This window comes from Amphiura filiformis, chromosome 20 (assembly GCF_039555335.1).
Source record: "Amphiura filiformis chromosome 20, Afil_fr2py, whole genome shotgun sequence".
Classification (NCBI taxonomy): Eukaryota; Metazoa; Echinodermata; class Ophiuroidea; order Amphilepidida; family Amphiuridae; genus Amphiura; species Amphiura filiformis.
This window is the reverse complement of record NC_092647.1, coordinates 29785682-29800393: the sequence shown is the minus strand read 5'-3', so window position 1 is coordinate 29800393 and position 14712 is coordinate 29785682. Positions and strand designations below refer to the sequence as shown.

The 14712-nt window shown below is 35.8% G+C and overlaps 1 protein-coding gene across 1 annotated transcript; it reads right to left on the bottom strand.

Moving 5' to 3' along the window:
* Nucleotides 1-1479: 1479 nt before the first annotated feature.
* LOC140141762 (transient receptor potential cation channel subfamily M member 7-like) lies at nucleotides 1480-14481 on the bottom strand. The gene is made up of 7 exons (XM_072163631.1): nucleotides 14396-14481; nucleotides 12878-12952; nucleotides 6042-6094; nucleotides 5473-5539; nucleotides 3107-3290; nucleotides 2478-2646; nucleotides 1480-1771 (listed from the first exon to the last, which is right to left on the bottom strand). The coding sequence occupies exons 2-7, from the start codon at nucleotides 12941-12943 to the stop codon at nucleotides 1573-1575; spliced, it is 738 nt and encodes a 245-aa protein (XP_072019732.1). The 5' UTR covers nucleotides 12944-12952; nucleotides 14396-14481; the 3' UTR covers nucleotides 1480-1572.
* Between the last annotated feature and the right edge of the window lie 231 nt (nucleotides 14482-14712).

The window sequence follows — 14712 nt, the reverse complement described above, 5'->3', positions numbered from 1 at the left end:
TGTCCCCAAGTGGGGTCAAATGTTATAAACTTACGGTACAAAAGCAACTGCTCGGATTCCTGGTTGTCCAATGAACTCGCACTATTTATTTGTGTAAAGTAAGTGTATAACACTTGACACCAAGGGGCCTTTCAAACTTTCTGAGTACGTGCCACTTTAAGAGCAATCTTTTTCAAAATCTGTATGAAGCTGTGTGAAGCTACGCCAATATTCATGTTCTACATCTACATCTACAAAATACTCAATAACGTTGCAAAAAGCAATATCTAAATGATAATATAAATACGATCGATAAGCTAATACACGCATTATATGCGCTAGAATGAAATAGCAACTCTCTTAGTTTTACCTCATTTGTTTGGCTCGAAATTAAAAGGGGCAATATGCTCAGTGAAAACTGACATTTAAATAGGAATATATTTCTTTATGCAAATCACACATTATGGCATTAAAATGGAAATACAGTCCACAAAATTCGATGCAGATGTCGCGAAGTGTTTTAATATGAAATGGTTAGTTGACCTGGTTGACCCTTACGTAGACTTTACTTTGATACCTATAAATAGGTATACAGCAACAAAACGACAGAATTTGCCCAAACTTAAAAATGTTGACTTACACATAGCTCTCTCTCCACGGTCGTGCCACCGTATAGCATCTCCTCTCGGCATTTAGATTCTAATTCCAAAACCAACTTCCCATTACACCTGGGTGGGGTACGGCAAGCGAGATAAAGCGCCTTGCCCACGTGCACACGTTAGCACTGCCGGTACTCGAACCCACGACCATAAATTACCTCAGTCACGATTATGAGTCGAAGCCTTTGCCGTGCGCCACCTTGCCCTTTCTAATGTATTGCCCATATCGCTGCTCCATTATTATCTGTACCCGTTGCATTAAATACACCACAGAACAGAATTGAAGCATATTCGGTGCAAAATAAAGGCATGTCAAGTTAAGATTTATATGTCAATTAAGACTGCACAAAAAGAGTAATACTTATTGCACTTGAACTTATGAATAAAGTGTTAATACTGTTAACACACGAACAAAGCAAGGAACAAGCATTACCCAATAACGCAATCAAGTGTTACTCTGTAAGTTTAGAACATTAAAAAGTATAATATTAAATAATCTGCATCATCACTATCACTTACTCGTGGAAGATTTTAGCCATCAAATCAGCCGCTCGCCCGGTTTTATTTACTATAATAACTGGAGTATCATTTTCAACAGCCTCGTAAACAGTTTGTATTGTTCCTGGACCGCCACTCAGGACTATGCACACTACTGGAATTTGCGACACATCTTGAAATGTATATATAAGTATTTATTTCACACCATTAGTTTGGCTTAAAATTACCAACAATCTCTCCTAGCATGCTCCCTACCCAGCAAAGGTCGGGGCTGTGGCACACCCCCTCCTCTTTGCGCACACCACTGACCTAATTTCTACCAAATAAAAGTTGTACATACTTATACTGATCTTATTCCATTTCTTGGCGAGAGCACCTTCCAGTTTTCCACGTAATTTTATTTCACCACCGAACTTCATTTCCTTGTGACTGTCAACTAAGATGAAGTGAGTGTGGTCAGGGTTAAGTTCAACCTGTGCTTGTGGGTCTTCACATTCTGGTTGGTCTTCAGGTGGTAATTCCTTTGGTGGCAGATAACTTCCAAGTGAATCTCTTTCTTTTTGTCCAAGAATGTGCGAAATAAAGTTGAGATTGTTTTGGCGTTCTCTTTTTCGCTGGTTTTTGGCATCCGTAATCTATTTAAAATGATTTTTTTTAAAAGGGCATAGGATATTAGATGCAGCGATTCGTTTCCTAACATCCTATTCTGTGCGATGTTAAACTAAGATGATTGGATTTCAGGGGATGGTAATGACACATTAGTAACAAACCCTGGGTAAAAAAAACGGTGTAACAGGCTACAGCTAAACGCTAACAAATAATCAGGTTCTACTGTCATGTAAGGATAATCATGAATTCTGGGTTTAGGGTTTTGGTTTAGGGTTAGAGGTTAGCGTTTGAACTATAGGTTAGGGTCAGGGTAAGCCTTAGGGTTAGTGTTAGGGTTAGGGATATAAACACGTGTATTTTGTGATGCTGCTTACGTCTTTATTATTACATTCATGGTTTAAAATTTACAAAACATAGCGGTTCAGAAATATCCTCTCATTGTTCATTGTTGATTATACATACCTAGACAAAATACAATGCTTTGTTATCTACCACTTGAACAGGATTTAGCTAAAGCAAACAAAGACAAGAACTATTCTATAGAAATAGGTAGACGCTTATTATCCTCTTCAGCAGTAGTATTATTGATTGATTTAAACAGCGTTTGATAAGATACTTGTCGCAACGAATTGATACACCTATGAATACGACCTTCACATACATTTTACACTTTAACTCAGAATACAATTTGCCGAGTTTACGGCTGATTCGCCGCGTCCACTCACAATTTACCTCTTCATCTTTGACTTCCAGCACGTCTCGATGGCTTTTTTGATAACTCCCCACGTTGCTATTCCTATTGTTGTCACTTCATCTCCGGTTGTATCTCGGTGTTTCTTGACGGCATCTCCTGTATATTTCATTACCCCGGCGTCAGTACCACCAGTGATAATCCAGGCATCTTTAGTTACAAAAACGTGAAAGTCTTTCGTTTTATAATTTTAAAAAATTATTCAGTCATCTTAAAGGAGGATAGTCTGATCACCAAACTAATCCCCACGCTTTCTTCAACAAAAGTGAGTTTAAATTGGGTACCAGTCACATATCCTTGTTTCTCGTTAAACAATTCTAAAGCTTAGAGGAACATCATATCCGTAAGAAATAAATGGTAATTTGTAAGTGATAAAGACAATACGGATAAAAAGCACTTGTGCATACATTATTTTCGGCAAAAGGCGCACGCAAAAACGGCTTGTTTTTTATCACTGCTGTTTTCTTCCTTCCTGTCAATTGTTCATACGAACAAATAACTTTTTATAGATGTCACATTTATTATTAATTCCTTCAATTTGCCAATAGTCTAGGCTTTCACAGAGATCAATAATAGTGCCTTTGACAAAATAAGTAACCAAATACCTTACTTGTACTAACTGCGGCATCCACAATAGCACCAAAGTAAGTTGCACGATCTTTGGGTTTGATTTCTTTAATTTCTCCAGCAGCTCCAGTAACCGATATCAAGAGACCTGGCGTGGAAAGCTTCCAGTCTTCCTTCAGCAGTTGCAAAATATCGCCCGATTTAGATTTGTGATCAAGTCGGACATACTGTTGAAGATTTAAAAAATCATTTATTACGGAGTTTCATCAGATGAGGGTTTGTATCCCGTGGTTTGGATGATCGATTTCTCACGGCTATGAATATATTTTCTTTTGTTTACATTTATTTGTTGGTATTGTTGGTCAAAGCAGCCATACAAATCGATTTTTATTATCTAATCAATATATTATTGAATAAGTGTAATTTGATTTCATTAATAAGATTAACGAGCACATTCATAGTCTCGTCCATGTCTTTTCTCATAGGCTTCTATGTAAAACAGTCAATTTTCAGAATTCCAATTAGTCTAAAAATGATAAAGAGCTATTGAATTCTTCCTATATAGTTAGGAATGCTAATATTTATGAAGGACAGCGATTATTTAAAAGTATTTAATCCGCCAAATTAAACCTTCTGATTAATTAGGTCTAGTAATGAAGCAAAAATTTATCACCCTGTATAAAAAGTAGGAAGCATCGCAACCTATATAAAGTATATATTTTCTGCTGGGCCTTTTCAAGCTCTTTTTGATTTTGTGGTCCTCAGATTGAGAAAATATTTCGGAAAAGAAACAGACACTCCAAAACTATACCATATGTTCATACAAAGTTAACTCTAGAATTACGAATACGGGTTATACCGGTACCCCCCCCCCAAGATTTTTTTATCCGTCACAAAAAAAGACCTAAGTTTATCGTTAATCCATCATTAGCGCTCATTTTAGTGATAACATTTCTACCTCAGCACCTTATCCAGGGGTAGGACAGGCCGTCAAAGATGCCCATAAGAGGAGGGGGGGGGGTGAGACCCACCATTGTTTTGTATAGTAAAATTAATGATTTTCATTTCGCCCTTGTAAATTTTTTCCAAGAGCTACTGACTGTTTACTTGTTAGTTAGGTTGAAATAGTCATTTCCTTTTATATTGAGGTAAAATTTTGGTCAAAATCGTGTTTTTTTAGAATTTTTATCCGAAAATTAATTTTGCCTGTACTTTTGTTCATAGCCGGGATTTCCAAAATCTGCATGAGCGGCCTCCCATTATGTGGGGAATGTTTGTACTTATTTTGGTATCAAAATGATAGAGGAGACCCATTTTTATACATTGGTACTAAATAAAACGCTATATGTCATTTATAATTGAAAATTATGGGGTACAACCCCCCCCCCCTTTGTAGTCCGTGTTACAAAATACATGTAGGGCCCAGTAGTTCTAGGGTTATATTAGCTATAATAGGGGGAAAGGTCAAATGACAAAATTTGGACTCTACATAGTGAAACAAAAATTTTGATTTTTGTTTAAATTGTCTCATATTGTTCCTCTTGCAAAAGCATTTAATAAAAAGAACAGTTTGCCATATCTCAGGTGGTTTGTTAGCTTGATAACATGGCAAAGAAGATCAAATTCCATTGAGCCTTGTTGACTTTGACCTATTTTGTGATGTTACCTATGTAACAAAACATCCAATGCAATGCACTTTTATCATTTTGATCTATTTTTGCCAAAGGAACAATTTGAAACCAGTTGGATTTAAATTTGGAGCATATTTCATTTGTAAACGCCTGGGCCTCAATATTTGACATTTGACCTTTTTACCTGTAACTCATGAATTATATGTCGGAGACTGGTCAAGCTATACTTTTTCTGAATCCCTATGAGGAGAGCAATACATTGTTGAGCAATACTTTGTTGTGGTTGTTAACAAGATTTGACAAACTTTGAAATTTGACCCATGCATAAGCGGCCATTTTGGATTTATGCAAATTATGCACTGTTCCACTTCTTTGATTGGGGGGGATTTGATAATATCAAATAATTATGCTTTTAAGAAATGAATGGTGATTAAATGGATTCTGTTTGTAAACAGTGAGTAAACCCATTATTTTTCTTAATTTGATTGGCCTATAAAAGGTATAACCATTCCCCTCAAAATTTATGATTTCAGGTATGTAACGAAAGAGGGCCCCAACTTGTGATATGCCATATAGAATTGGTCAAGTGAGTTAACGTGGGAGGAACGTCAAATGATTTGCAATCTTCTGTAATAATAGCAATAAGAGTAATGGCTCACAAAATTAGACAGCGCCAGATGAACGATCGTGATGTTTAATTCAAGAGTGCTGACTGGTTATAACGGTATCACGTGACATCGCGAGTTTACATACCACATTCATACTTAGGCTTACATACCTCGCCTGAAGTCTCTTCATTTCCGGTTGTGAAATTGATCTTGCCATAAGCTCTAGTATATGTGGACCTGCAGTAAAGATATTATGATGTTAAAAGAAGAAAAGATATTAAAAGAAATTAAAAAGTATTACAAACTGTATTTATTTTAGAATACCCATAATTGACGAGTCGAGTGGGTTTCCGTGCGCGATATACACGCGCGTCTGTCAGCGTTGCCATGGTAGCTGAGAGTGAAATGGAAAAAGGACTATTGTACGGGCGCGGAGTGCAATAGTTTTTTATATAAATAGTAAGAATAATCGATAGTAATTGACCAATCAAATGATAAGAATCTTTGTATGAGTTATATAAAATTAATTAGTTACAGTGAATGAGCTAGTCGCCAAACATTCAACAAAGGAGCAAGTGGTTCCACATTGCGTGATGTGGTCCGGTGACACAGCATCATTTGCTAACAGGGATACTTTATCATGGGGTACCAAGTTAGGTATTCTTTTTTGGGGGGAATGGTCATGAGAGCTCCCTCGGGAGAAAATTTAAATTTAAATTAAATTACTAAAGCTACTTACTTTTTCTCATCCTCCTCGATAGATTCGTAGATTTTTGCTTCAGTCAGACGGATCTAGGAATAAGGGTACAAAGAGTAAGGTAGCAAAGAAAGTGTTAAATAATAAGAATAAAGGGAATGGAATGAAATCAAGGTATAAATACTCATCCCGAGTATTCAAAAAAATTGTCTTGGGGGGGAACTTAGCAGTTGTGTTACCTGTAGCTCCCGGCGCACTTACAGGAACGCGTCACGGTTGCTTTTAATAAAGTTATGGTATTAACGTGTTACTAAGGTAATACCCAACATAGGTAGAAACAATAATTTTATTTTAAATCATTAACACTTAATTAAATAAAAATTTTGGATGATGGATGCATTTACTCTTTACACCTCAATTACTCTAAAACGCCAAAGATAATTTCAGAAAAAAGCTTTTTTGCTAGGAAAATAAGGGAACAGGGAACAACAACATATATTCTCGCGCCTATGTACGTAATACGTGGCGGCACGGGCCCCGTTAAACTGGACCAAATAGCGTATTAAACTCAACCAATTAAGTGTTTCAATCATTCGCATTTATGTCCATCCATGCCTCACTTACCTCACTGCTGATAATAGAGGTCGTTTGTTCATGATAGAAAAAAATGGGGGGGGATACAATCGGTCATTTCAAATGTTTAGTTTTAGTTTTGGTTTTGATTTTGGTCACGTGGTTTCCTATTATCCTGCCTAACCACTTGACTCACAAGATATCGAATTCTTTGTTTCTACCTTTTGTTAAAAACTGAACATTTGTATCAGGCAGATTCGGTTTTCGTTTTAGTTTCTTATAAGTGGTGTGAAGAAGAAAATTATTTGGTTTGAAGTTACCTGATTATACCTAAGTATACAAAAAAAAATGATGATATTTCGCGGTGCAATATTCACGAGGAGAGAAATCGAGCATGTCGATCTACATTGAAAAACGTGGTTTAGAAAAACCAATAAGCTAGGGCTATTTTAACTGTGAAAAAATATAGACCATCGAAATATTTGCATTCGACATTACGAAAGCGGCGACTGAGTTGTTATAAACAAAATCGCGACATTACATGTTCAAAAGCGGCGACTGAAGTGTTATAAACAAAATCGATCCATGTCCTTAATCCCATGTACCAGAATCAATGGAAGACTATTATATATGACTTCCAATATAAGCTAATGACTTTTGATGAAGCAATTTTTACTGAAAATTAAAATAGAAGATAGAGGGGGAAAGAGAGTTTGCGTGGGGGAAAAGAAAGAGTGTGTGTGGGGCACAGTATCATCGACCCTATATCTTCATGGCAGAAATCGCCATGGTAGGTTGAATCCACAGCCACGATTGACCATTTGGTTCAGACCTTTGAAGCTCTTTGAGACGAATAATTAGTCGAGGGACATGACTAAGGCTACTCACAATAGCCGGGTAATTGATCTTGGTTGTGCGTGAATAAGCTTGTATACCCCATTGAGGTCAATGGTCATCGACTTTATACTGCCTAGTAGTGAGTGCAGCTGTACTACACGATGTAGTCCATACAGGACCAACGCAATATAAAATTAGAGTTTTGGTCCGATTTTGAGTTCAAAGCGCACGGCCAATTATCAAAGCGCATTCTAGCGACCATCATATCTGTTCAACACGTATTTTCAAGTGTATGAGACCACATCTGGTTTCTTGAGAAAAATTCATTTACGGGAGATATTCATCATTTTCTAACCCGGTATCCGAAGATTTTCGTCTGATATCAAAATCGTGCATAGCAATTCACGTGTATCGATCCCGTGTATTCATTTTAGTGTCTCTGCTGCACCAAATAATTATTAGCCAGGCGGTGTCGGTGTGTGGGGGAGGGAGGTAAGGGCAGGGAGAAAGGGAAACAGATGGGAGAGAGCATTGGAAGTGAAAAGGGAAGGGGGAAAAGGGGACACTTAGGGAAGATGAGGTTATAAAAGTGGGGGAGAGGGGAGCCTAGGTAAAAGGTATGAGTTTTGCTTACCGGGGATAATAAACTAATTCATAATCAAATCATCTCCATGCATCGTTTGTGTTTCATACAAACAAACAAAGCCCCCACCCACCCCGCCCCTCAATATACGCGCATGTATATGATTTCTAGGCCTATAACTCGGGGTGTAATATGCCACCTTCGACAAAGAGCATCAACTGTCGTCCGCGGGGGATAGATTTCCGATATCAATCATGATAATAATTATGTTAGCACAATAGGCTATTGAATACTTCTGGTTATATACCCTATACTGTGTCCACCCAGCTTAATAGTGTTATGATTGCAGACCAGATCTGCTCTACTTTTTAATCCCTTGATTTTTGGTTTCTGAACAAAAGAGAAACCAAAACTAGTGATTTGAAATGAGGGAGTGTAACTTGTACTTATGTAAATAATAATGATTAAAAACATTTCTTACAAATTCAAAGTATGAACTGATCGGGAAGCTGATTATACATAATAAGTGATGTGTGAAGTCCCATATATTTATATCAGTGGAATATGCATATATGAATGATGTTTCAAAAAAAACATTGCCAGTTATAAATATTACAACAACAATCATCCCAGCAAACACAAAAATGTGTTTAAAATGTTGTAAACGTGTCTTAAACGCGTTTTGGTTTTAGTCAAAACGCGTTAATAACATTTAAATGTCGGGATATATAAAGATCATGAAAACATTTTTAAAACCTACATAATATTTTGTGGCAAACAGTTTTGCAGACTATTTTGCCAACACTTAATCACATTATGTTAGAACGTTTGGTATCACGTTTTCAAAACAAAATCTGAATGTTATTTAAACGTTTTATACCATTTTATTACCCGACATTTAAACGTTTTCTGTAAAGCGTTTAAGTGTCTGCTGGGATACTGCCATACCGCTCACAGTCACCTCAAAGCAGCGTTTGTTTTGATTGATTATCAGAACAAACCGTTAGTCCAAATGGTCCGAAAGGATAATTTGCGGTTTAGGGCATCTAATGTTAGAATTAGGGTTAGGGGTAAGGTTAGAGAGTGTTTTGGATTAGGGTTAGAGTGAGAGTTAGGATTATAGGCCGGGCTATATTTAGGGTCAGGCTTAGGCTTAGCCTTAGGGTTAGCCTTGGGACTTAGTAGTGTTCATGTAAGGATATTACAGCATATTTCTGAGTTATTGGGGTTTAAGATTAATGACCCTTCGGACCGTTGACTTGTAAACGATTTATAATTTCAGTTTCCTTATTGCCACCTGCATTGGGTTTATTTTGCAATTCCAGGATGTACTTCGGCTTGGATAATTCCCGTACCAACTCGGTTCCGGACGTCATGAGAGTTTCAATAGTTCATAGTTATATTATGAAAGCACCTTAGCCTGTTAACACTATAACCCACTCAAAATGCAACGTGACTAATTCTGCATCAATCAATCAATCAATCAATCAATCAATCAATCAATCAATCAATCACTTAATCAAACAATCACTTTAATCAATCAATCAAGCAATCAATCAATCAATCACGGGCATTTCAAGAGCGGCAACTAAAGTATATACTAAAACTATTATGAACAAAAACAAAGAAAACGCAGTGATTATACAATGAAAAAGAGAGACCTACATGAAAAAATATACTGCTACAGCAAAGTATGCCTTATTGTGGATTGATCTTTCGGGACATTTTCAGAGGAGGGCAAACATTGCATTTTCAATTTTGCAGGTTCAGCGGTATACAGGGTCGCATACAGGGTCGCATTAAATAAATCGCTTAATTTTCCTCCTCTCCGTCAGTGGTGACTAATTCATTCTGAATGTTTCACTAAATTTAAATATCAGAAATCATAATGTCCAAAATACTAAAAATTTTGTCAATAAAAGTATTGATTTCGAGTTTTTGCCCTGGCATATCCTCATTACGAATGTGATAAAGCACAAAATGTGATCTGTAAAAGAGACTGAAACAAACAATGAAGGAAAATTCTTTCTTCAATTTCTATAATAGATTGTGGCATCATCATGCTCTCACTAATATGCCAACTCCGGCGATCGGCAGCGTAAATCCCAACTGTAAAATGAGATTTGATTCCCCATAATAAATCATTTTTAATGCAATGCTTTAGGTAAATTAAGCAAAAAAATCACATTCATCATGTTCAGTTGATTTACAAAAATAAAATGTTTGATGCAATATGAGCCGTGAAAATACTGTATTAAAACACATTGTTTCACACTACTCATTGGACATGGTGAATTTGGCATCGAAGTTATTAAAAATGGTAGAAACTGATAACATTTAGGGATTTATTTGATCACTGTTGAGGTGATAATAGTTGTTTATAGGGACAACAGATCACAGTAAGCAGTATGCTTCGAGAACAGCTATTGTGACCAAATCAACATGCATTGACCACTAGAGAGAAAAATGTAAGAACTCTTTAGATAAATATCATCAAATTTAAGCATTAATTGGATAGCAAACTTATTATTACACATGGGAGGGGGATTCCGAATTTGTAATAATGTTATCAAAAACAACAATTTGAAAGTATTTCTCGACGGAAATAACAAAATAGACAAAGTCGCATGTTGTTCGCCTTTTGCAATTACATTTATAAGACCACCCGCTATGTAGAAGGTAGACTGCTCTGCATTCCCCCTTTTTTTGATAAACAATTCAAACCTTTCCATGCATAAAACATAATACATCTCCAGTGACTGCCCTGCCCAGAGAAAAGAAGGACTGCTGTAGTTGAATATGACATGTGTGACCCACCATATCTTAACACATAGACTCAACCTCTTTCTTTTTTGAAGTAAAAATCAATGTGGGTGGTAAATCTTAACCAATAACAGATAGGCAAGCATACATGTTTATGCATTAGCCCAACCCACTGTGTTCACTGAACCCAACCCACGTGGGTAGTCTATAAGATTTCCTTTAACAGCTTAACCATCGCGTATACGTGCGCGACGTCAAGCGTGTACATTGGACCTTGTACCAATAATACGCGCTGGACGGCTAACAGTACGCTTAATTTGTAAAAGGAAATCTGAATACATAAACCACAGGATCTGTGCATACACAACCAAGACTGCATTTTTAATGAGGTACAACATCATAGCCACTATAGAATGCATAGTTCATTGTATATTCCAAATACAGTAGACCAGTTTTCTCATGGATAGCTAAGCTGTTGAATCAGAACAGCAATGATGAGTTTGTCATGGTCAGGTCAGAGAGATTTAGGGAATGATAAATTAATCTGGTCTACTACAGTAGACTATGTAGAACGTCACTACGAGACTTACTCTCTACACGCTCTTATGTCAGTGCGGAGGTGGTCACGTGCGTATTTATAAAAAGGTATTTATAAATATAGTCGAAGCATACTGGTAAGTAATAAAAAGTGTGTTGCATTAAAAAAAAGATGTAAAATCAAAAGTAGCCCCCAAATTCCCAGAAATAGCCCAAAAAGTACTTTGAAGCCTGGATTACCAGGATTAGGCTTAGGCCTGCAAATATATATCGTATAAGGAATACATTGCACAATGCACATATATATATATATATATATATATATAATAGAACTACAGCAAAGAGTTAAGTGTTATTAAAAATGACTAAAAATGGGACAAAAGATTGACAAATGGGACGAAGATTTGGCTCACCCCACACACTAAGATCCTGGATACGTCACACAACATCCCATTCAATTCCCAGCAAACACAAACCGTTTTCGACATCATTCGCAAAAGGTTATAAAAAGTTGTCAGAAAACGTTTAAATGTCGGGTTATATAAAGGGTAAAAGAGTATAAAACGTTTTCATAACCTTAAAAAACATTTTTTGATAATCTACTGCTCAGCAAACAAAAATGTTTTACAGAAAACATTTAAATGTCGGGTTATATAAAGGGTATAAAAACGTTTTAATAACATTCCAAAAACATTCTTGAAAACTTGATTATAAACATTCTAAACAGAATGTTATTTTGGGGTTGAAAAAATATTTTGCGAAAAATGTTTGCCCAAAATATTTTCAATAACGTTTTAAAAACGTTTTCATGACCGTTGTATAACCCGACATTTAAATGTTATTAAAAGGTTTTGAAAAAAAACATTTTAAGAACATTTCTGTGTTTGCTGGGTTCAAACATTTTAACATAATGTTATTTAAGTATTGACACAATATTTGGCAAAAATATTTGTAAAAACATTTAAAAATATTGTTGTAGTGTGTTTTCATACAAAACGTTTTAAAACGTTATCATGACCTTTATATAACCCGACATTTTAATGTTATTAAAACGTTTTTACCTAAACCAAAAGCCAAAATATAACTTATTAAAACGTTTTTGTGTTTGCTGGGTTACGTGTGGACAAAGTGATTTTGAACTATCTTACTTTAAACTATAGCACAATTTTGTTAGCAAGTGTTCTAAACTTCCAGGTATTATTCTTTAACTGCGGTTAAAAGTTTGTATTCTCATTTGTTCACAGATCACCCCAAAATGTGGTCATTTAATTTGTACGTAACCTGATGATAGGGGATTGTTATACGCTTTGTAAGTACGTGAAAAGACGAAAAATATGAACAACCCCTAACATGATAAGAAAGTAATGAATTTACATGAAGCGTATAAAAATGCACAATGACATTATTAAACAGTCAGATACAAATATTGCTCAAGCCATGAACTTTAAACGTATTATCACAGTCACTTTTTAACTACCTCTGAGTAAATTGAAAGAAAAAAGGAAATAAAAGAAGAAAAAGACAATTAAAGAAGAAAAAAAGCGAAATACAAGAAAGAGGGAGAAAAGGAAACGTGTGGTCTTACCTTTTCTGGATCTTTGGTTTTCCTTTTCAAAGTATCCAAGGTGGAGAGTTCAGTGTTCTCCGCCATTATATTAGTCTAATGAATGAGATGAAATTACACAAAGTAAATAATTATTTAGTTGTTACAATTACTGACATCAAATTGGTACGAAATAATCATTGATTTTCATTGTTTGCAACTCAACATAAAAGGGGGTAGGAATATGTCATCAAACTGATTTGCACTTTTTCCATACACTTTCTATGGTACCGTGTCTGCCAATCCGCCACCCTGCAAGTTCATTAACTTAATTGATCATACAATTAATTAAACTAAAATAAGTCAGCTTTAAAAAAGACTATTCCTCTTCATTTTGAAAATGTCGTTACCATTTCATTTTTTAACACCTCCAGCCATTTAGGGGTCCCAACTTGTGACATATGGCCATAGATAAAGATGAAACATATGAACGAAAATAATCAGTGTTAAAATGAGCCATAAAACCAAATCTTTCATGGTACACAGCGTCATCATCCCTATATCTTCGTGTCATCAATTGCCGTGATAGATAAGCTACGCATGGCGATTTTGTTCAAGATAGGCCGAGCGACTCAGGCTAAGCATACCATTTACATGATATGAGATACCACAGAACCTGCCGTAGAGTTTCTATTCTACGATTTGCACATGATCAGTACCACATATGGTGTTGTCATTATAGAAAATTCGATTTGTTGTCAGGTAAAACGCAGTTTTTGTTTCCAGTACACTAACTCGAAAAGCAATACACTAATTAGCGGGGCCTTGCTGTTTGCTGTGGATATATTTTACTGCATTTTATAAGTAAAGATTTTGAAATCAAAAGTTAAAATTGTGATATATTCAACTGTTTGAGAAATGAATTATATAAAGCAGAGTATAAATGAGCACGTGTAAGATCCAGGTGCTGTATCTATAATACAATGTACATTATCGAATTTCTTTATCTGCGTCAATAATAGAATATCGATTTCAATCGAATTGAATACATGTCTCCATTTTGAGTTTGTACTACACTACTGAGCGATCAAGCGATCGATTTCTAGCCAATCAGAAAGGCCTCCTTTTCTTGCGTTCGGTGAAATACCAATCACCCGTCGCTCACCAACGGAGTATTAAGTTTATATTTATAACACTGTGTGTCGACACTGTGTGATACCCCCCCCCCCTTATGCAGTAAAGTATTCAAACATAATAAAATCAGTAAGACATGACTCTTTAGCGTCACAAACGTAGATATTGATATTATGTTTTTAATATACTATTTAACAAAAGAAGACATTTTCTAATTAACAAAAGAAGACATTTTCTAATTGTATATTATTGTAGGCGACCTGTCATAAACTACAGGCCGTCTGGTAATATAGTTGTGTTTCTTTTCTTTTGGGCAATAAAATATCATAATCTAGTCCAGGTAGTTTGTAATGGCAATACCAAAAATTATGCAGTGAACGCCGTGTCCCTTTAAAGTTTTTGTAAACCAATAAGCATTTTACTTACCCTCAATGAGTTCCAGTATTTCCACCGCGCACTGGCTCGCTCATGTTATACACAGAAGTAGCAGAAAACTAATGAAAGCTAAATGAATCGACACAATGTGTATTTTATAGCAGATTGCACAACGGAATAAACAATTGATACATTGGATACAAAGGAAGTTGCCCAATTCATCTACTAAATTACCCTTTACTTTCAAAGAATACCAGGTACCAACATTAGCTCGTAGTTCGATAGTTGCCACTTCCGCCTTTTTAGAGCACTTTTCCCACTCACCTGGGCTACTAAATTTATATCATGCAGGAAACAAAATCTTACTA

Excerpts from the sequence above, each read along its gene's own strand:
- LOC140141762 (XM_072163631.1), bottom strand. The coding sequence starts at position 12,943 with ATGGCGGAGAACACTGAACTCTCCACCTTGGATACTTTGAAAAGGAAA. Across the intron at positions 6,095-12,877 it reads AAACCAAAGATCCAGAAAAG|ATCCGTCTGACTGAAGCAAA; the intron begins GTAAGACCACAC and ends CCTTATTCCTAG. Across the intron at positions 2,647-3,106 it reads GGATGCCGCAGTTAGTACAA|ATGCCTGGATTATCACTGGT; the intron begins GTAAGGTATTTG and ends TTGTAACTAAAG.